General features: G+C 40.6%; 1 protein-coding gene across 1 annotated transcript in view; it reads right to left on the bottom strand.

Moving 5' to 3' along the window:
- Positions 1 to 23671, bottom strand: part of LOC126260508 (PHD finger protein rhinoceros) — a 244715-nt gene that overhangs the window by 177608 nt on the left and 43436 nt on the right. Inside the window, exon 6 of the mRNA XM_049957839.1 lies at positions 6092 to 6252. Coding sequence (XP_049813796.1) covers positions 6092 to 6252 — 161 coding nt within the window. The remainder of the gene's footprint in view (positions 1 to 6091; positions 6253 to 23671) is intronic.

The raw sequence follows: 23671 nt of genomic DNA, 5'->3' as shown, positions 1-23671 counted from the left end.
GTAGGTTCTATAACAAGCCGAGTTGGTCATGCTCGTATCGTTCATTACAGTAAAAAATCATTACACAAGCTACACAAAAAATTCGCAGGGATCATCTGTATGTTGGGCTCTACAAACTCTTTGAGCAGCTTTTCTGAAAGAATAAAAACCAAGGAACAATCTTTTCTTTAGGATCTGGCAATGAAGAGCATCATCTGCATTAACACTGCAAACACTTTGACGCTTGGTATTTCTGCTCTTGTTCTGAAAGGACAACGTCAAATTTGAGAAGCACAGGAAATATATTCAATTTCTTTTAAAACAGTTGTTTCTCACTACTTATTTCATTAAATTCCCATTTCCCTGATGTAGCACGACGAGACATTGTGTCAGCTAACAGCACGAGGTTGACGATCACATAAGGTGCAGCTGGCCGATCAAAATGATCACCCTGGATTATTGAGCTTGAAGCAGCAGTACCTTAGTGCTTTGTTGACCAGACTTCCTGTAGTTTTTCCTTCACTGTACTTGAGATGATTTCTGTGATTATACACTAATATATCTTGTTCTGGATGAAATTAAAATTTAAATGACTTTAAAGAGTGTGTCAGTAACATGGTTGTTAACTAATAAAGTTGCTAATAAGTAAGTTGTGACGTAGCTTTTTTGTGAAAGTTGTATCCGACAAAAATACTGAGAACTCAACAATACAAAGTTATTATAAAATAATGAAGCAATTTCATAAATTCACTGAAGCTACAATAATTGACATGTCACAAAACTCAACACTCATACAGAAAAACTCAAAACATTTTGTATTGTTGCAGCTCCACTTCAGATAGCTGCCAGGAGAATGCAACAGTAGACAATTAGGCAAGATGGCGACAGGTGGCAAGAAAGTATATGTTGCGCTTGAAATGCATTCACATTAGTCTGCGTAAATGCACAATGACACTTCAGAGCTAAATTATGCATACACATTAGTCTGCCGTAAATTTCATTCAGCAATGGTACGCACAGCTGAAAGCTTTAGGATGCCTCCGCACAGGGAAATCAATGGGTTGACCTCTAGTGAGTGAAGAAACAGTTGACCACCTGAGGGCAAGTTTCGTATGCAGTTCACAGAGGTTGATGAACAGAGCAAGCAGAGAACTAAACATATCACAACTGACCGTTTGGAAGATCTTAAGAAAACGACTGAAGCTGAAACCTCACCACTTGCAATTGCTACAAGCAACTCACTTCCGACAACAAATCAGACACACTGAATTTTCAAACAGTTGCAACTGTTTATGGAAGAGGATGGGTTTTTCAAGTGATGAACATTTTTCGTGAATGGCACAGTGAACAGGCACAATGTGCAACTCTGGAAGACAAAGAAGCCCCACACTATCGTGCAATACTTTTGAGATTCACCAAAAGGTAATGTGTTCCGAACAGTTTAAACTTTATGATTCATGTTTTTTTTTTCCTCTGCAAAAAAACCATTACAGTCCACATGTGTCTGGACAAGCTGTAAAATTGGATCATGTGACAACTGGAGATCAGCACCGTGGACTTCAGCTACCAACTGCATGGTCTTCACATCACTTCCATCATGATGCTTACGAATTATTAAAAACAGGAAATTGAGAAACTGATGAAATGGTCATAGTGGGGTTATGATCAGCAATTCGTGTCATTGCCTTAACATTATCCCAACCTAATCCCACGCAAATTTTTTGTGTGGTGTTATGTGAAAGATTCAGTGTTTACGCCTCCTGTACCAACAAACCTAACAGAACTGTGACCTCACGTCAACAGTGCTTCTGAACACTGACAGGGACATGCTGCAAAGAATGTGGGACAAACTTGATTAAAGACTTGATATCTGCAGAATTAGTAGGGAGGCACATGTGGAGCACACACAATACACACAAAAAAAAGTTTTTGAGTGTTTCTATGTGTGTGCAAAGCCCTGTTGACAGTATGTCACATAATACAGCAACAGCAAATCTGTGGAATCGCTTCAATCTTTTACAGTAACCTTATATTTGTGTATGACTTCCCCATTGAAAACTGAAAGAAAAGCTACAATTTTCAAACCACTTTTGACAATTGACTGCATACAGACAGTTTTCCATTTCTATTTCTTTTTGAAGCTGTACATGCCAACCTTTATTAATGACACATAAATTGCATTCATCAAAGGAATACTTTAAGATTATATTTGGCAAATGAAATATAGTCTGGAGCTTGTATGACAGAACCTTGATTTGTATGACGTAGGCCCTTGATTTGTTTCCTGGGGAAATAATCAGATTTTACATTTGTTGTGATATTTCTAAATTATCCAGTGCAAATGCCCCAAGAGCTCCTTACTTTCAGCCACAGACAAAGCCTATACGCATCTTTTCTTCATCCTTGTGCGATAACTAAAATATTTCATACCACCATTTTATGATACTTATATGTTAATGCCATACAGTAGCCATTTTGTGGCTACTGTATGGCAGTTTGTTTTGAACATACAACTGTCTATTCAAACGTTGTTGTAATGTGGACACAATTAACATGGCAGTTTTAAGGACTAGTTGTTTTGAACTGTGGTTACGTTAAATATTGGTAGCGCCTGGGCCTGAACTACCTCGTTTATGACACCGTCAACCTTAGCAGGTAATTGCGCAGTACCTGTTACAGATGCTCCGTGTTGCTTGTAGCTTGTTGTTTTCTTTTCTTATTTCAAAATGGGTGAACAGACTAAATCTGGTCCACCACGGAGTTTGATTACGACCCTTACAACACCGGAAGGAATCCGCGATCCCTGTGGCCCTGTGTTGGTAATGCTTTCGTGGAAATGTAGAACACAGGTGTAAGCTCTGCCCTGCATGAGGGAGATGGAACTTGTTTCCTCTCCCTCAGGAGTCATAATTCGAGCTTGTTTGTGCTCGTGGCTGACTGCCAGTTTATAGTGTCTGCACTCTGCATAGAGCGACAGAAAACAAAACCATTCAACATATTCTGAGCATGCTGAAATTCTTCCCCTGCACTGCAAAGAGAGTTATTTTCAGTTCTACTTCTAAGCTAAATGCCTTGTCCGTTCTATCTGTAGCACTGTTAAGTGTGGGTCATACGGCTATGAATGTCCACGGAAGGTCAAAATCAATATTCCGAAGATTTTGTTTTTGTTTTTTTTTTAATTGGGTGGAAAAAGAAAACAAAAGTCAAAGAACACCCGAAATCAGAGAAGCACCAGAGGGAAAATGCTGATGCTTCTCAACAGAAACAATCATTTGTTAAAAGCTGAAAATGAAGCCTTAATGCTTTGAAATAAGTTTCTGGTGATTGGAGAGCTTTTTGCCTGGAATGTTTCCTTTTGCAAAAACTTTAGCAACTTTTCTTCCAAAATTGTGTTTGCTTGTTTTCTTATTTTGGCTCTATTTAAGAGCTGCAGTTTTTGCAAAAGGAAACATTCCAGGCAAAAAGCTCTCCAATCACCAGAAACTTATTTCAAAGCATTAAAGCTTCATTTTCAGGGAAAATGAGTGACAACATTTTGAATTTACATCTCTAATCAATTTTTAAAAAATGCCAAAAATAGATGCTACATTTTCAAGTTTCTGCCTATGATTACGATCATGACTATTTTTCAGAAACATAGACCACAAGTGTAGGCTGGCTACCCTGCACGGGAGGCACTGGTTTGTTCCCTGCACCATGCCCATTCCCTCGGACAGTCTAAGTTCTATTTCATTTACACTTACAGCCAACTGCCACATTATACTGTTCACACTCTGCACTACAGGCACCATAAAACAAATCTAGTCAAGGTATTTCAACCACGCCAAGAGTTTACCCTTACCATGGGAGTGGAGTTGTTTTAGAATCTAATTGCAGCTTTGTCAAGTATGGGGCACATGGCTATAAATGTGTGTCAATTAGCAAGTAACTTCTGTGAGTGCTTGTTGAGGTCTCTACATTAGAACAAAAACTTGCACAAGTTTATTTCAACAATTAGCTTTGGTAAATTAATTTCAAAAACTTGCTGCAAGTACTCACAGATGTGTTTCCGTAGAGTTCTGTCATAAGATAGGCAAGTGGAAGTTTACAGTGTCTTTGTTAAAAATAGGCAGATGCCACCATTGTTACATTATTATTATTATTATTATTATTATTATTATTACTGGTACTGTTGTCGAAGAACAATAGTTACAAAAAAATTAACATAAAAATAAGTGCTTGGGTGAAGAAATGGATACATATTTAAGTTATCACAAAATATTACCAAATGAAAGACTTTCTGACAATACCATATGCTTGTTTTGAACATCTCTTTTCTGGTGTACAATCAAATATTCATAGACAGAATAAAAAAATGCAGCAATCTGTATAACCAAGAGATGACCCTTTAATTACTCTTCAACTTTTGCAGAAAGTATTTATTACTTTTATGACAAGTGTAATTAATTTATGTTTCTTTCTAATGATATGAATATAATAGAGGGAAACATTCCACGTGGGAAAAATATATCTAAAAACAAAGATGATGTGACTTACCAAACGAAAGTGCTGGCAGGTCGATAGACACACAAACAACAAATGTCTGCTTGTGTCTGTGTATGTGCGGATGGATATGTGTGTGTGCGCGAGTGTTTACCTGTCCTTTTTTCCCCCTAAGGTAAGTCTTTCCGCTCCCGGGATTGGAATGACTCCTTACCCTCTCCCTTAAAACCCACATCCTTTCATCTTCCCCTCTCCTTCCCTCTTTCCTGACGAAGCAACCGTTGGTTGCGAAAGCTTGAATTTTGTGTGTATGTTTGTGTTTGTTTGTGTGTCTATCGACCTGCCAGCACTTTCGTTTGGTAAGTCACATCATCTTTGTTTTTAGATATAATTTATGTTTCTGCTTTATTAAAAAAAAGTCAGCTTAAATTTAAAGACATCTGTACTGTCATTCTATTTTTCCTTCTGGTGAAACAAAAACTCAGTAAATTCATTTCGTACTTCCTTGTTTGCAGTGGCCAACTATATTTGTTTGGGGATTCCAATGGTGCATTTGTTCTGCCCCTCTGTCTTTGTCCCACTCTCCTTTCGGTCTTGTACATTTTTGTACTGGTACTGAACACACAATACTACTGCAATTTTCAGAAAACCTTCCAACAATGGAAAGTTTGTCAAATACTTGCAGCAAGATGGAAGAAACGGTTTTCCCTAACTTGCAAAAGCTACTTCTGTAAGTTGACAAAACTTGTGGAAGTCAACATGCTGGGGATATATCCACACGAAAGAACTTGCAGAAATAGCTTCTGCAAGCGACTTGCAGAAATTTATTTGTTAGTGGGCATGCACCTTACAAATGCCCACGAAAAGGCTCTGTAATATGCTAATATGCTGTGATTCAAAATCAATATTCTGCATCTTTTGTAATTATTGAATTGAGTGGGGAAGGAAAATATGTCGAGATACACTTCAAGTCAGAGAAGATTTAGGTTCACCAGCGTAAAAATGCAGCTGCTTCTTAACAGAATGAATCATTTTTTGAAAGATTAATTAGAACCAAAGGAAGAAAACAACCACACACACTTTCAGAAAAAAGGTTTTTGCAAAAGTATACATATCACTCAAAAAGCTCTCATTTTGTAGAATAAAAACAATTTTTTTCTATTTAAATTATTTTATCCCCATTAATGTCAAAGCACTAAGACCTTGTCTTCAGGCACAAAGTGTGACAGTCTTTTAATTTGCATCTTTTAATAATAATAATAATAATAATAATAATAATAAAGAGGCTAATTTCATTGGAAACAGCTGCTAATTTTGCCAAAAACAGGTACACCATTTTCAGGTCCATAATTAACTGGAACACTTATAGTTCTAGAAAGGATAATTGGCTGGAGTTATCAACTATCTTTGTGCATAATGCTTCCCACACCACATACTGCGCCAAGGCAATAAAAAACTGCAACATACATGAAATGCTGTCGCAGCAGCATCCATAGGAAAACTTTTATTTTGATATATTATAGCTACTTGTATCTCACTATAGAAATTTATGTAATGTTTATATATGACAACTGTTATAGAAAAATGTAGTAGGCAGTTTCTTCTTAGGTCTGGCTATGAATAGACTTACCCATGGCTGCTCTTTCTCCATTGAGAAGTTGTAACCATGCGACATCACAGTCATCCAAATCATACGAACATGCTTTCTCTGCTTTTGTTGGAGTGTTAGACAAGTAATATTCATCACTTGATAGGAATTCATCCTTTGTGATACGGATGTATTTCTTTGGACTGGAAAGAAACACAATTATACTAAGGAGAAAACCAATGCTTGAATGTGACACATACACTAACATTTCTACATGCTTTACAATTATGAATGTAATACTATATGAAAGCGTGGTACATTTGTTTCTTGACTGGGTGGTTAAGAAATAGGTTAAAGCCATACTGTATTGCTGGCTGGAACATCCAAGTTGTACGTATAGCCATTAAGGTATAGAAATAAAATACTTTAGCAAGTTTCAATCCCAGCCATTCATTACTAAAAATACCATCAAATGGGATGAAGTTGTCCACTAGGGTGGAGTTGGCCATAAAGTTCAAAACATATTATGCTACATAACTATATACTGGTGATGGAAATTCTGTTATTTGTTATATTTACTACTCGAAAGTTCATAATTCGTGGCAATGGCTAAATGTACAGTATTCCAAACCTCTATCTGAACACTAACCATTTTCAGACGGACTGACAATTTTTTAACTTTTTTAATGACCTAAAACTCTTACTCGCGTGACTGGCATACAACAACTCATGTGTCAAGGTCTTATATATGTAACGTACTGACCCTTTGCAATGACAACTAGAACAATAACAAAAGTTAACCTATAACACTTACTCATTTACAGACACATAAATAAAACTTTGTAAATTCTTATTGGAATACTTGTACAGCTGACTGTCCTTTCTCATGTGGTTCTTTTATGAACAAACATTTGTTAATGCAGCAATAATGTGACCTAGTGAATGCAGCAACAATGTGACACAGTTGATGCAGTAACAACCGTCTATAACAAAGTGGTGAAATGACAAAGTCTTCGTTGTAAGAGTCTGAACGATAACTTATGAATTTGTCACACACATCGCAGTTCTGTTTGTTGCATCATACATGTGAGATCATAACAGTTGTCAGTGAGAAAATACTGCTTGTGCACAAATATAATCAGGGTGAATCGAAGAAATATAGCCTGGATGTTTTTGAGCTATGTATTACATAAATTTTAAGTGGAAAAACAGCATTAACAAGGCTACCAGAGTGTACAAAATTACCAAAGGAACCGTGATAAACAGGATTCATGGGCGTCATGGTAAAACGCAAGTTGGTCAGCCAATTTTTAGTGCAAAGGAGAGTGTATGTTTTTTAGGAATTTCATCAAGCAAAATTATGACTACATTTCTTTATCCTTAAACTTTCTTTGTGTGTTACTTTGAAATTAATATGAAAATTCAATTATTATGCTAGATTTATTTTTCCACTGTTGATAAAGTTAAGGAACTGAAATTACCCTAGAGTCATAAACAATCACAATTATCACATAATGGATAATCGATAAACTTCATCCCCAGGGTGAATGAAGTTGAGCAATGCAGGACTGTGAGGTTTTTTTTAACACTGTTACAACAAATGATAACATAGAACAAAAATTTGAATACTACAGTTCAATGCCCATGATCTGTAAAGTCCAAAGTCGGTTGACTTCACCACATTTGACTATATACGGGATTACATTATTTCACTAAAATAGCAACATAAGTAGCAATTTATCTTCTCCAGACTTTTATCATTGTTTTCTCCATAGAAGTGTCAACTCATCAATGGTGAGTTTTGAGTAACACTTACGCTTATCTAGTTATCATGTTAAAATTAGCTTATTTCAGAAATATACAACAGAGTGTAAACATATTCACGCCACTAACATGTTAATGTAGTTGCAATTGTGACAGAATGATGAAACAGTGTGTTATTGAACACCCATCTGGTTTCAAGACAGATCAATAGTGTATGTTCACTTATGTTGTTGCAAACCCACACCAATTCTCAATTCACTAGCCATCAATGGCCCTTAAAATAAATACAATACCCCACTGAAAAAATCATGGCAAATAATAAAGTTTTTCATATTAACCATATTGCAACATGCAGCAACATGTGGCCTAACGTGTACCATACATAAAATCGCAGGCTACAAATGACACTATATGAAGCGAATGAATCAAATTTTTGGTACTAAATAATTTATCTAAAATATTTTAACAAAGGTTGCAGAGCAGCTGGCATGTGTGTGCCTCCAATCTCCTAGTATAATGAGTCGGTCACCAGCTGTGCAAAAATGGGCAGAGAATGTTCCGTTCATTCTGTCAAGCCAGTTGGTGCCAGTCCACTGCATTTGATGCTGTTACTGTGCACTGCCCCATCAGATAACACGTGGATACTTTCTGCACTGCTTCAAGCTGCCTCAGACTGGCCCCTAGTTTGTGAGTAACACGCTTATTTTGCATGTACCCTAGGAGGGCCATCAGGATTAACATTGCCAACTTACATATAGAATACTGCGAACGGTTGCTTCATGGAAGATTGCAAATATATTTAGAATTTAATCCTTGACAATGTAACACAGTTGATGACTAAGAACTTTAAATCATAACAATTCACTCCCCCCCCCCCCCCCCCCCGCCACTAGTTTTATAGTCCCAACCAGCAGGATTCCAATGATGACCTACGATTTAAGAGCTAACACACAAGCCTGAATTAGTGATCCTGTTATAGAGGAAGACTGGCTGGATGTCAAAATACATATGCATGAGAGAGAGGGGGGAAGAGAGAGAGAGAGAGAGAGAGAAGGGGGGGGGGGGCAGGAGATTTCGTTGTAAAATATCGTCAAATACTGTCCTTATCAACCAAGATCCTCCTGCTGTTTTCTCTGTGCTGCTCATGACATGTTGTGATCTATGACACTTACTTCCATTTACTTGGCAATACAACTTCTACTGTAACTTATTCCTCTGATACCCTTGTAAAGGAATTAAATGGAGGAAAATTATGCAACAATTTGCAAACATAAATGCCTTACATAATTAAGAGGTGAATTCTTACTATTACTCATATATACCATAAATGAAAATGAATGGTTAAATGTGGGCACAGAAACATCCATACAAATTTTAATTCAATTTGGTCCACTGGCTGCACAACCCAGTGTGGACAACAGCTTTAAGCTACTTTGGCGGGGCAGATGTACCTGCTTATTTTAAACAAGTCTGGTTTACGATTTTATGTAAAGTGATTCCAAGAAATAAACCAAAAAATATTTCTTGTAAAAGAATCTCAAACAAGACAGTAATCTTATTACATAGTTACAGAAGAAAATTGAAATGTAAGTTAAAGTTGCTCAAAGAACGCTTTAGTTTTAGGGAAATAACACACACAGTTATGTTAATAAAACTGAGGATTTTTTTAAAGAGTAAACCACCATCTGGCTGTGTATTACTATATTTATCTTCTGTAAAATCTAGATTTCAGCTTATCAAGTTCAATGCTAAATGTTGTTAGACCATTGTTATCTCACATTCGTAAAGGCAGTCCAAAGCACATACACAAAAACAAAATTTCAAAGCACCTGACAGGATTTGAGCCCACATCCTTTTGCATGTGAGGACCACACAATTACAACTTTTAGGATTGTACTTCGTAATGACATAAGATCCAAAATATAGATAATACAGATGATAAATATAGTAATACATGGTAAAATGGCAGTTTACTCTTTTAAAAAATATTGCATGACCGGGCTCAACATCATAGAAAATTGAGGAAGTTAATACATTGAGTAGTTGGCAGGTACATACGACAGCATGAGTGTGAGCGTATATTGAAAGGTTGAAGTGGAGGCGAAGGGGGCACAGGGTACGGGAAAAGAGATGGAACTGAATGAGAGACAGGGACTATAAGCAGAGTCATAAATGGTGGTGGACTGCGCAGATCGAGACATATATCGACATTGCAGTGTTGTTCCAAGCAACATTTGTAGTACCTGCACATGCTTTGTGTTTGAAGAAAGCATGCATCCTGCAAATTATGTCTCTAGCTGGCTTGTGTAGAATTTTCTGCTTACCACCATCAGCAATGACAACTCCCAACAAATGGAATTAAACTTCACTAAATAACTTGATTTGCTCATCTTTAATGCTCGCACTGGCTACAGCATTCAAAGTAGTGTTTCGAAAGCTACTGAAATGCTTGGCTGTTGGATAATACATGACGTAGGTGCGCAGAAAAAACCTAAACGCGACCGCCGTTGTTCCTGACCCCAACTACAGTGGAGATTGAACCCAGAAGGACTGCGAGATCAAAAGGAAGAGCTGTAAGAAAATTTCCATCTAGTAACTCAGAGAACCTGTAGGGTGGAGGGTTTGATCCAATCCAAATTGCACAGATTGTGAAGTAACCACTGAATTAGAGTATGTTGCAGTCGTATTCGACATCTTCTGCCACTGGTGGTCAATTCTACTTTTTGCCAAGTGGCCATTCATTCTGGTGGGCTCCTACTGGATGCCACACTCACATAAAAAGCTGTGCAAATGTTAAATAGAATTGGTATATGACAGAACTGCTTTCACAGGTCAGCCAACCTATGACTGGATAGGATATTCCTATGACAAGACTGGAATAAGATGTGTGAGTTGAGAGCATTTCACAGGTCTGCCACCTGGTTCTTCCAAAGAGATGTGATGAATATGTGGGGAGGGGGATGTGGCTTAAGGCTGGATCAAGATAGCTACATTTACATACATACTCCACATGGTGCGTGGCGAAGGTACCTCGTACCACTACTAGTCATCTCCTTTCCAGTTCCAAATGGAGTGTCGTAAAAATAATTGTCTATATGCCTTCATACTGGCCTTAATTTATCATATATTATCTTTGTTGTTTTTACATAAAATGTACATTGGTGGCAGTAGAATCATTCCGCAGTCAGCCTCAAATCCTGGTTGACTAAATTTTCTCAATAGTGCCTTGAGAAAAGAACATCGCCTACCCTCCAGGGATTCCCATTTGAATTCAGAAAACGCCTCTGTAATACTTGTGTGCTGATCAAACCTATTGCTAACAAATTTAGCAGCAAGCCTTTGAATTGGTTCAGTGTCTTCCTTTAGTCTGACATGGTGTGGATCCAACACACTTGAGCAGTACTCAAGAATGGGTCGCAATAGTGTTCTCTGTGCTGTCTCTTTTATAGATAAGCTATGTCTTCCTATAATTCTACCAGTAAACCAAACTTGACCACTTGCCTTGATCGATTCACTTCATACTGCTCTGCAAGTGACTGTGTCAAGCAGCTGTATTCGAACATTAGGGGACTGTCTTCCATACTCATCTGTGTTAATTTATACTTCACAGGTTTTCATGGGAGAAAAGGGCAAGCTGAATTTTGCATGACTGATACTTTCTATTTCGTAGACTGGGTGATCAGTTGACGACCACCCTGGGAAAAGTGTGAAAGACTGTGGTAGGAAGTTCATTATTTCCAGGCACAATGATAAGAAGTCAAGAGTCCTGGTGCAGAAGAACATTGTTAAGTTGTTCCAATCAAGGGAACATAAAGTAACTTGTGTGTGAGTGTGTGTGTGTGTGTGTGTGTGTGTGTGAGGTGCTTCTCTGTAGCTAGTTCATGAAGGTGGTTAAAGAAGCATTAATGTGTGTGTATTAAGGAGAACATCTGAGTGTGGACCCAATTCAGATCCTAGTGCTTGTCTGTGGAGGTCTTACAGGAGGAGAACTAAACAAAGTGGATAGGGGAGGAGGTGTTGAGGCATGTGGATCGACTATCTTAGGCCTGAGTCCTGATCATAAAGATATCACTGAATCTGAACCAGTTTAGGATCAAGGGTGGCTACGATGATTTCCTCTACATGGCTTATTAATAGGTTGGGAAATGAAGGTGCTATGTAGGTGCCCACAGTCATGCAGTGGATTAGTTTGTATTTATATATCTCCTCTCCTCCCATACACAATCCAAAAGTGTTTATGGATAAAGATATAGCTGGCAAGACATTGGGATAGGTATATTTCGCTAGTGACAAAAACATTGGTATGGGGGATGTTGGTTTACAGGCAGGTGGCCCAACAGTGACAAGTAGGGATCCTGGTGCTAATGTGGCAATGTTGAGAGGTGGGACTGCTTTGTGGCCTTGATATGGAAAGCTAGATAGTAGGCAATGAGTTGGAGCTGGTGGTCAACAAGAGCTGAGATTCTTTCCATTGGAGAACAGCAAACATCTACAATAGGGTATCCAGATCGATTAGATTTATGGATTTTGGAAAGCATTAGAACATGGTCAGCCACAGTGTGCCAAATCGCAAGCATGCCAGACACGCAGACTGCATGGACACCGAGGTTTGTCCTGTCTCGGCTTTGCTCAGCCATTCTTGTAAGTACCCAGCAAAGTGCAAAATTTCATTTGTTATTGTGGTGTGGCCATTTTTCAGTGAGCACAACTCTCCTCAGTTTGGCTGGGACATGGTGTCAGTGCTCTTTACCCTTCATTATTTGTCTGTGGTGTGAAGTGCGGTCAAATGTCCAGTGGCTGTTAGCACAAACGGAGACACTCTAGTGATCTACTGTCACACGCCTTTAAAACTAAATATGAATAATGAAACAGAGGGATGAAAATTCTCAACATTTATTACGCAGTCACATAATTGATGTTTACTGCAAGTTTGCTATGAAATAACATTACAATAGTATGCAGCAAAAATTAAAAGATTTAGTTAACCAGGAAAGAGCAAAAAAATTGTGACTGACAAATGGGATTAATTGTTCCTTACATCAAGAAGCACTTTGTGCTAAACTTGCAGGCACGGAGTCCATAAAGAAACTGGTGGTGCCAGTAGTAAAATTGCTGAAATCACATGCTTTATTCCACCATTATTTGCAACAGATTTCAATGGATTTGAATTAAGAGTATGGAGACTTTATATATTATTGCTAAGTCTGTTGGTTAAGTAAAGGGTGTGCCTGGAAAATTGTTTTTGATTTAATAGCTGCTACTGTTGAATATGTGAAGGAAAAAGGAGTGCAGGAACAAAAATTAGAACATCTGGAATGGATTGCCGACCTCGCATTTTTTGTGGAGTTGACTGAATGCTGTAGACAGTAAGACATTGCAAAGTGAGAAATAACTGATTTATGGTTCGATGGGGAAGCATTTAAAAAGAAAATCACATTGTAGAAGGGACAGTCTAGTTGCCCCAAGCTCACTAGTAATAAAGAAAATGTGAGATACGAAGAACTCATTGTGGCCTTGAAAGAATTACAAGGATAGTTTTCTAAACATTTTGAGGACACTGCCAATGTTACATCTGTTTTTGAGCTGCATTTGAGACCATTGGCCATATCACTTGGAAGTGTCACCATGTATGCGAAAATGTAACTGATTGTTCTGCAGCGTAACTTCTATTTTAATGACAAATCCATTTATGTTAAAACTATTCTGGACGTCTACACCGTTTTCCTCAGGTAAAGTTTCCACGACTCCATAATGAGGTTACCAAAGTGTTACAATACTTCATTCAACACGTGTGTGAAAGACTTTTTTTTTTATTACGAAACTAAATAAGACATGATTACATGGCAATCTAAGTGTGAAATCTGTGAAACTGTCTGTATCTGACCGTATGCCGACGGTGTGTACCATATAAATATTATATTATGTCTTCAGTGCACCAAAAGTAACTAAAAACACTGAAAATTTTTTTGTTTGTGATCCATGTTGTTGAGGAATGTGAAATATAAAATCATGCTGTATGCAGTACAAGTGCATTGCCATTTATATACTTAATGTTTGTAGTTTTCCTGCTTCACCTCTAAGCTAAGACTGCCGTGGCAGCGGGACCAATGTGCAGCCAGGCTGAACACTACAGCACTCTTGCCAGGGCATAGTTCGCAAGCTGAATTCTTGGCTATACTGTGTTAAAGGGTCTGTGTGTGTGAGGGGAGTGGGGGTTTAGAAGGAGATGTAGTTGGGGTGAAGAGGGAGATACACTTGAGGATAAGGGTCTGGGATAGAGGTCACTCCAAACAATTCGTCCAAAAGTTTTCAAATTTACTACAACTTCTCATTGCAGCATGGTCACTGTGAAGCAAACAAACCCTGTACAGTGTAAAAATATCCTCATTTCAGAGAGGGAGTGGAAGAGGGGGTGGGGAGTGACAGGAAGCGGCAGTGAGTTTCATATGTCTTTGTGTTTATTTATTTATGCCAAGTTCACAAACAATACTGTAATGAAAATGTAAATTACTGTAACGAATATCTAACTTCTCGTTTCTGAAATAAATAAACAAAACAAATCCACCCAAAATGAATACAACGTACGCTCAGGAAAGGAATCTTATGAAATCCGTATCTAAGAGATATAGCAATTCAAATGGAACTACTATATGTTTCACAGTTCACAAGCATCACTACTGATCATTTTATATCTACAAGACAACAATCAAACAATCAGTATGAACTAATTATCTTTCTTCAACTGCATTCACTGTCATATAGTATTATGGTGCAAGTGAGTTGGATGAAGAGTACCTATCTAGTTCCAATGGATGGCATTTAAATTCTCCTATAGTGCCCATGTAAAGAATTTTATTCAACACACGCTAGTTGTTTTTTGTGAGGCTGGAGAGGCTGCCATAATTGATTACTTGTTATTGGATTAATCTCCAATTTCCAGGAGATGTGACTGGAAGAAGTGAATGTGAATAGATAATGAAAGTTACAGTGCTGATGCTGATTAATTACATGGCAGCTCAGTTTATTTCTTGAACTTTTTCAAACATAGCACAAATTGTATTCAACAACTCATCTAATTCTCCACATTAGGAAGAGTTTAAATCCTCTAAAAGAACAGAACTCTGATTTCAGCTATAACACTATTTTTTGAAGTAGAAATATGATATCTGATTCAAAGTGGAGAAATTTGTCAAATATACTAATACAATATGAAATATCTCCGACAGAGATGTGTTCACAAGTAATGTTTGTTGAGAGAAGGCAGTTCCACTATCATGTCAAAGATATTTTCTTCCTGTTGATGGCGCAAACATTATAGTCCACCTCCGAAATATAATTCACATCAATTATCAGTCTGCCTATATAGCTGATCCTGATGTGGAACACAAGGGTTCGATTCCTGATACTACAAAGGATTTTTCTTTGGTGGGAGAACTAGAATTGCGTAAGCTCTACCTCATGATGCCAACTGAGCAACTACATAAGTGAGAAGTAGAAATTCCAAGGTCTGGAAAGTCAACAATGGCAGGGAGAGTGGTGTGCTGCGCCCATCCCCCTCCATACCGCGTCTGCGTGGCATGTCACTGCAGAGGATGCCATGGTAGCGGGGTGACATCAGTTGAGCTTTAGGGTCCACTCTCACAGGGCTGATGCACAGTTCATTCAGATAATCTACTACTACATTTGTGGGCTTTAACTTTGAGCACTGCTTGTTGAAGAACATGATATTCATAAAACACTTTTTATACTGTTGAGTGACAGAAAAAAGAATGCCACCGATTAGTGGGAAACAACCCACCACACACACTGATAATTGCACATTTAATGCTCTTTGCCACTGAATGTGCAATTTGACTGTCTACTCCATAAGCTAATCAAAATATTTCACATTCTGTCATTCTTAATGTAAGAACCTCTGGAGCTATAACCACAGTTACACCTTACTTACAGCATGGGGCACTGACGAAGTCACTTTGACTTTCTATTGTAAATGTTACAAATTATTTTCTGGTTGCCACACCAATTATAAAAAACAGAGGACAATAAATGCTATTAAGTGACAGGTTTCAGAGTGTGCAAAATATACACAGGTTAATATTAAGATTGCTTTTGCAACTGCCACCTATGTTACAATGATCACCAACACTTTGACACAGAACTTATTCACAGTACTTTTTTTTACTGAACTGGTAACTATGCACTGCCACACAAACAGTTGCATTGAACACAAATTTGGTACCAAAGGTGTTGAGAAACAGCTGAAATCATTAAAACTGAATAAAGCTCCAGGGCCTGATGGAATTCCTGTGAGATTCTATATTGAATTTGCAGCTGAGTTAGTCCCCATTCTAACTACAATCTATCATAGAGCTCTCGAACAAAAAGCTGTGTCCAGTTCTTGGGAAAAGGCATTGGTCACACCTGTCTACAAGAAGCGTAGTAGAAATTACCATTCAATATCCAAAAAACAACTGTCCAATATCCTTGACATTGATTTGTTGTTAAATCTTAGGACATACTCTGAGCTAAAACATAATGAGGCATCTTGAACAGAATGACCTCCTCAATGCCAACTAGCATGGATTTTGGAAACATTGATCGTGTGACATCCAACTCGTTCTTTTCTCACATGCCATTCTGAAAGCAATGGATCAAGGCGAACGGGTAGATGCTGTATTTCTTGATTTCTAAAAGTGTCTGGCTTAGTACCACACCTAACTTATTGTCAAAAGTATAATCATATGCGGTATCAAGTGAATTTTGCGACTCAATTGAGGAATTTTTGGTAGGGAGGACATAACATGTTATTTGGATGGAGAGTCTTCATTAGATGCAGAAGTAACTTTGGGTGTGCCCCAGGGCAGTCAGTTGGGACCTTTGCTGTTCATTGTTGTGACTCGCCGATCATTCAAAGCACCGCTGCGCAATTATGCGCGTCCTCTATGTGCAGCGCTGTCTGCCAGCCATGCAGCAGCTGCGCCACCTAAGCGGCCAGCCGAGCAGCGGCCGCTAGACTGGGACTCAGTGCTCATTCGAATGCTAACATGTACACATGTCTTGTTTGTCAACTTACTCTGTGACTTATATGTGTTGTGTCGTTCTGAAATATATTTGTTAAACTTGACGTTATAACAATTGGCAACGAGGATGGGATTTTTCCTTTTCGCCGTTGACCCACAGGGTTCCATGGCTACTGTCGAGCAACTATTGCAAAATCTCCTTAAACAGCAAATGCTTCTAACAACGGCGATTCGCGATTTCGTCGCGGCGTCAAATGCGGGGCATTTCTCGTCGTTGGCTGTATCTCCTTTTCCTCCTTACGACGAGACAGCGGAAGACTGGTCTGATTATGAAAAACGTCTTCGACAGCACTTCTTGGCATTTCATGTCACGGACGAACAATCATGTAAGTCTCTGTTCCTTTCCTGGATTTCACCTCAAATGTATCGGTTGTTGTCGCAATTGGTTCCTTTGAAGGATTCTGCATCTTTGTCCTTTGCTGAAATGTGCTCACTTCTGTCTGTCTATTTTCAAAAGCAAACGCATACGGTAGCCTCTCGTGTTGCCTTTTATCGTTGTCAAAAACAGCCACATCAATCCTATCGCGCTTGGGCTGCTGAACTTCACGGCCTCAGTCGAAAGTGTCAATTTGTGACTGATGTTCACAAAGAATCCTATGCCAATTCCATGGTACGGGATGCTATTATCCGGTCGGCACCCGACAAAGAAGTTCGGCAATGTGCCCTTCAGTTGGCGAATCCGACTCTAGCCGGCCGACGTGGCCGCAGTGCGTTCCCACACGCAGCCTCGGCCTAGCCGTAAACAACCCGCTAAGAAACTGCAGCAAAACCCCCGGCAACTTCCTTCATGTCCGCGGTGTTTTACGAAACATTCACGCGAGGATTGTCCCCAATGTTGGGCTGTGTGTCACAATTGCAAAAAGAAAGGTCATGTGTCTTCCGTTTGCAAATCCGACCGCATACATGATGTTCATGAACATGACGCTGATTCTGATTCTGTGTTGTCTGTCAATTGCACTTCTTCCCTTTCAGGAAAGTTATTCCTCACTGTCCAAATCCTTGGTCAAGATGTTCGCATGCAAGTGGATACAGGTTCTGCTGCCACTATAATTAATTCTCAGACGTATCTTCAGTTGGGTTCTCCACTCCTGTCACCTGTCACTCGGCAATTACGGACGTACAATAAACAGATTTCTCTCTTGGGACAGTTTAATGCTGAAGTATCTTACAAATCTGTCGTTCGCACTGTTCCCATATTTGTGGTCGACCAGAGCCACGCAGAAAATCTTTTTGGTTTCGATGCCTTTGGCGTTTTTGGGTTCTCATAGGTGACTCTGTCAATATTGTCTCTGATGCTATTCCTTATGCTCAACTGCATTCCTTGTCGACGACATTTTCGTCCCTTTTTTTCTCCTGGGTTAGGCCGTGCAAACGACTTTGAAGCTCATATCACGCTCAAACCCACTGCTCGGCCTAAGTTTTTTCGGGCTCGGCCCATTCCTGTGGCCCTTCGTGATCGGGTAAAACGGGAGTTGGATCGTCTCACTACTTCAGGGGTCTTGCTTCCTGTCACTTCCAGTGAGTGGTCCTCTCCTGTCGTCGTTGTTGCTAAGCCAAATGGCGATATTCGTCTCTGTGGCGATTTCAAAGCCACTATAAATGCTCAATGCCTCACCGACACTTACCCTATGCCCCGTCCTGAAGAACTGTTCACTAAACTTGCTGGAGGCCAGTATTTTTCTAAAACTGACCTGTCGGAAGCTTATCATCAGCTCCCTCTCGACGCTGCTTCCCGGCAGTTTCTGGTCCTTAACACGCCTTTCGGCCTCTATCAATACCAACGCTTGCCATTCAGGGTTGCTAGCGCCCCTGCTCTCTTTCAGCGATTCTTGGAACAATTATTGCTCCCTGTCCCTGGGCGTATCAATTACATGGACGACATTGTTGTCACTGGCTCCAGCACTAAAGAACATCTTCAAAATCTCCGCACACTTTTTCATGTCTTACAGACTGCCGGTCTTAAATGTAATCTTCAGAAATCACAATTTTTTCAGGTACCTATCACGTACTTGGGGTTTCAACTCTCTCGGGATGGTATTCGTCTGCTTCAGCAAACTGTCGCTGCGATCGATGCCCTTCCTCGCCCTACATCTGTTAAGGAACTGCAGGCCTTCTTGAGGAAAATAGCATACTATCACAAGTTTTTATTGTCTGCGGCTTCGGTGGCTCAGCCGTTGCATCGCCTGTTGCATAAAAAACGTGCCTTTTCTACTGGTCCGCGTCATGCGATGCGGATTTCCAGAAATTGAAGACTATGCTGAAACAGGCCCCGTGCCTGGCTACTTATTGACCTGGCCAACATCTTGTTCTTGCCACAGACGCCTCTCAATACGGGGTCGGTGCAGTCCTTGCGCACCGTTTTTCTGACGGTTCGGAACAACCCATTGCTTATGCCTCCAAAACGATCATGGATGCCCAACAAAAGTATTCTCAAATTGAAAAAGAAGCTTTGGGCATTTTTTTGCTCTTCATAAGTTTGGTGTTTTTCTCTATGGATCCAAACTTCATCTTGTTACGGATCACAAACCACTTGTTTCCTTGTTTCATCCATCAACGTCACTTCCCGACAAGGCTGCACACCGCCTCCAGCGTTGGGCTCTTTACTTGTCTCGTTTCAATTATGAGATTCATTTCCGGCCAACGGCTCAACATGCAAATGCTGATGCTCTGTCTCGCCTTCCCATGGGTGCTGATCAGGCATTCGATAGGAACGAACTTTTGTGTTTCCACCTGGATGTTGCCGAGCAGCGGGTTGTGGACGGGTTCCCCATCACTGGGGACAGGCTGGCAGCTGCTACGAGTTCTGACCCTACCCTCTCCCGGGTTTTACGCTGTATTCAGAAGGGTTGGCCAGATCGCCCGTCCGCTAAGACTTCTGATCCATTGCGGAACTACTACGCTTTGCGCTACCGCCTCACGGCTAGGGATGGTGTTATCCTCCTCTCCACTGACAATGCTTCGCCGCGTGTCGTGGTACCTGCGTCTTTGCGTACTTCGGTATTGCACCTCCTTCACCAAGGGCACTGGCGTGTGTCTCGCACAAAATCTCTGACGCGCCGTCGTGTGTACTGGCCTGGCATCGACTCTGAAATAGCACACATGGTCGCGGCCTGCGCCCTTGTGCGTTACAGGCCGCTGCCTCGAAGTCATCTTTGTCACCGTGGCCTTCGCCTGAGAAGCCCTGGGAGCGCATTCATGCTGACTTTGCGGGACCCTTTTTAGGTACTTATTGGCTCCTCGTAATTGACGCCTACTCTAACTTTCCTTTCATTGTCCGTTGCACGTCGCCTACCACCGCAGCAACCACCAGTGCTCTCGCCCGCATTTTTTCTTTGGAAGGCCTCCCCTCTAGTCTTGTTACTGATAATGGTCCGCAATTCGCCTCTTCCGAATTTGCGGATTTTTGAGCTCGTCACGGCGTTATGCATGTCACGCCCCCGCCGTTCCATCCACAATCCAACGGTGAGGCTGAACGACTGGTCCGCACATTTAAGGCTCAGATGCGGAAACTTCTGACTTCTTCTGCTGCTGATGATGCGCTTCTCCAGTTTCTGGTGCCTTACCGTTTCACCCCCATGGGCGACCACAGCCCGGCTGAGCTCTTACATGGCCGACAGCCCCGCACGCTACTTCATCTTCTGCGGCCTCCCACCTCACGGAAGCGGGTGCCTTCCCTTGGCCGGTTCACCACCGACGACCTTGTCTGGGTACGGGGTTATGGCAGGCGGCCAAAATGGAGCCCGGGCCGCATCTTAAGACACCGTGGCAGACGCCTGTATGAAATCCAGACGGACACGGGTGTTGCAGTGCATCATTCGGACCAGCTTCGGCCTCGTGTGCCAGCAACGCCTGTTCCGAATGCCGCTACACCACTTTTGGCCCTCCCTGACGCTCGGGATCTTGGCATCTCTCAATACTCACAACACAGCCCTCTCACCATCATCGCGATGCCAGCACAAGAACGGACGCCACCAGGAGACGTGCCCATGCAGGAACCGGATGACCATCCTCTGTCAGAGCAAATCTACTCGCCTCCTCCTCCAACGGACGCTGACACATCGCCCATGTCTCCTGTCATATCAACTGGACTTGCCACAACGGGCAGATTGGTACAGGGGGCCCCAGCAGATTCGACCCCTACGTCTCCTGTCATCTCGACCCATTATCATCGGGGACACTTCCGTCCGTACGGGAAGCCTCCTCCTCGAGACTTTACGGCGAGTCAAACATGGCCTATGGACGTTAGCCATCTCGAGGACATCTCCATCAAGACCAGTGCAACAATTTCAAAGGGGGGGGAAAGTGTTGTGACTCGCCGATCATTCAAAGTGCCGCCGCGCAATTACGCGTGTCCTCTACGTGCGGCGCTGTCTGCCAGCCATGCAGCAGCTGCGCCACCTAAGCGGCCAGCCGAGCAGCGGCCGCTAGACTGGGACTCGGTGCTCATTCGAATGCTAACGTGTACACATGTCTTGCTTGTCAACTTACTCTGTGACTTATTTGTGTTGTGTTGTTCTGAAATATATTTGTTAAACTTGACGTTATAACATTCATGTTGTATATTAACACTAGAATTGCTGACAACTGGATGTACCTAGAACCGCAGCTGGGTCACTAATGACACGCATATCTTCCCCTTTTATTATCCTGCATCAGTGGGTTATTGTTACTAGTGATGAATCTATGCTTTGAAGTGCTGGAAACTTTATTATTAAATCAACAAAAATAAAGTAGCTTTTCACAATTTGTCATTTATTATTTTAAAAAACTTACACACATTTACTGGGGGCCTTCACCGGTTACCACCACATAACGAGCGCAAATAATAGTGACATCTTGGGTTGTCGGGTGTTCTGCTGGATATCAGCATCGTATGTGCAAGTACGACGCTGATATCTGGCAGAATACCTGACAACCCAAGGGGTCATTAGATTGCCGGGAGAGCGTGAAGAATTAGACAAATAATAGTCATTTGATGTACATTAATTTCATTGCACACAGTTTTTTCTTCCACATATGGCAATCCACAAATGGTTTGTTTCCTTCACTAATAGTCTTTACAAGGCAACCTGTTCACTTTCCTTGTCTCTCAGGAATGTCTTCGGATGTGATGGAGGTACTAGTCTTTCAGGTAGCTGCTTACTTCACAGCAAGCTCCTCCTACAGCTGAAGTATGATGTCTCTGCGTTTCAACTTTTTCTCCCTTAGAGCATTGTACAATACCTAGGCATTCATCCATACCATATCCAACAAGTTGTAAAATGTGTGAGGAGGCCAACGTCTCTATGGTGCTTTGACAAATGATTTGCGAGCCATTTGGTTGACCATACCACTCCACATTTAGAGCAGTTATATAATGTAACTGAATCTGGCTTCTTTTTCAAACCATCTTTAATTTTAACATAAGGATGCATAGTGCTGAGAATCATAACATTTTTGTTGCTCTTTCACTGGTGAACTGTCAGTTTGGTATCACACTTCTTCAACAATACTGTGTCGTATAGCACTTCTTTTGCCTTCTTAATACACACCAGAATTTCCCTACGAGATCGATTTATGGTGCCCATTACACATGTAGCATTTGCTTTCAAGATTTCAGAGAGCCAAGGAGGTGAACAAATTGTCACATGTGACATTTCTTCCTTTATTGAGACAAGGTTGCATCAATTTTTTCACAACAAACTCGCCAAGATGCTCATCACTCGGTCTAGTGTCATCCTTTGCTAGATAGTGGACAGCATTCACAATATATTTGGAGTTTTTATCTAATGCCTTCCAATACTTTTGCCTGTATTTGTCAGGTCCTGAGGTCATGAACTCTGTGACTCTGCAACAGCACTTTGAAGGAAAAAGCTGTTCATCGATTGTTATATACAGCTTTCTAAGTAGCTATACTGTGTGTTCGCAATGAACTCGTAACAGATATCTGATACTAAAGCAAAGGTGTCTTCTTTCAGTTGTTCTGATCATGTGGATCTGACATCACATCTGGGATAACACATTATCTCTCTGAATCTCACAAGCCATTGTTCACTTCACAAAATTATTTCCCCGCTTCATTGACCACAATGTGTGTAGTTCTAAGCTCTTTGCTCCTATAGCACCATGAACGTATAATATAGCTACACAAGCTTCCAGTTCTTCAACGTTTATAGTCTCAATATCTAAATCCAATACTTGACGTGCTTTGGTTTCAGTACATTTTACAATGTGTTTCAAAATTTTGTCTATTATCATAAGATGACAAGCACTGTAGCAGATCTCTTTCACATTTCAATTTGCATGTGGAGATGTCCTGCATGGTCTTTGGAAACGTTCTGTTGCCCATATCTGCCAGCTGAACTGACAAATACAACTCCCACTTTCCAGGCTGATCCATCTGGTGATACAATATCTCCACCTGAAGGGAACTGAAACAGTCCACAACCTTCATCATTTCGTTGCTCACAACACCCACTGCCACGAGCTAACGTAACCTTCTTGGCAGCTGTCCCTGTAATACTAGTAATTAGTATTACAACATGTAGTTGTTTTCAATAGATTATGGAATATTAGAACTAAAAACACACCTTCATAAATGTAATGTAAGGCTTGTAAAAACTCAAGAAAGCAACAATGTATATACATAAGTATTGCAAATGGAACCTGGGTCTATGCAGCACATACATAAACAGTAATTATTATAAAAACAAACACATAAACATGCATACTTTCCTCATCAATAACCAGCAGAACATCCTGAGGAGTAACATCATCATCTCATAAAAAATCTGGAACT

This window comes from Schistocerca nitens, chromosome 5 (genome assembly GCF_023898315.1).
Source record: "Schistocerca nitens isolate TAMUIC-IGC-003100 chromosome 5, iqSchNite1.1, whole genome shotgun sequence".
In the NCBI taxonomy this organism is placed as follows: Eukaryota; Metazoa; Arthropoda; class Insecta; order Orthoptera; family Acrididae; genus Schistocerca; species Schistocerca nitens.
This window is presented reverse-complemented; position numbering and strand designations above follow the sequence as displayed.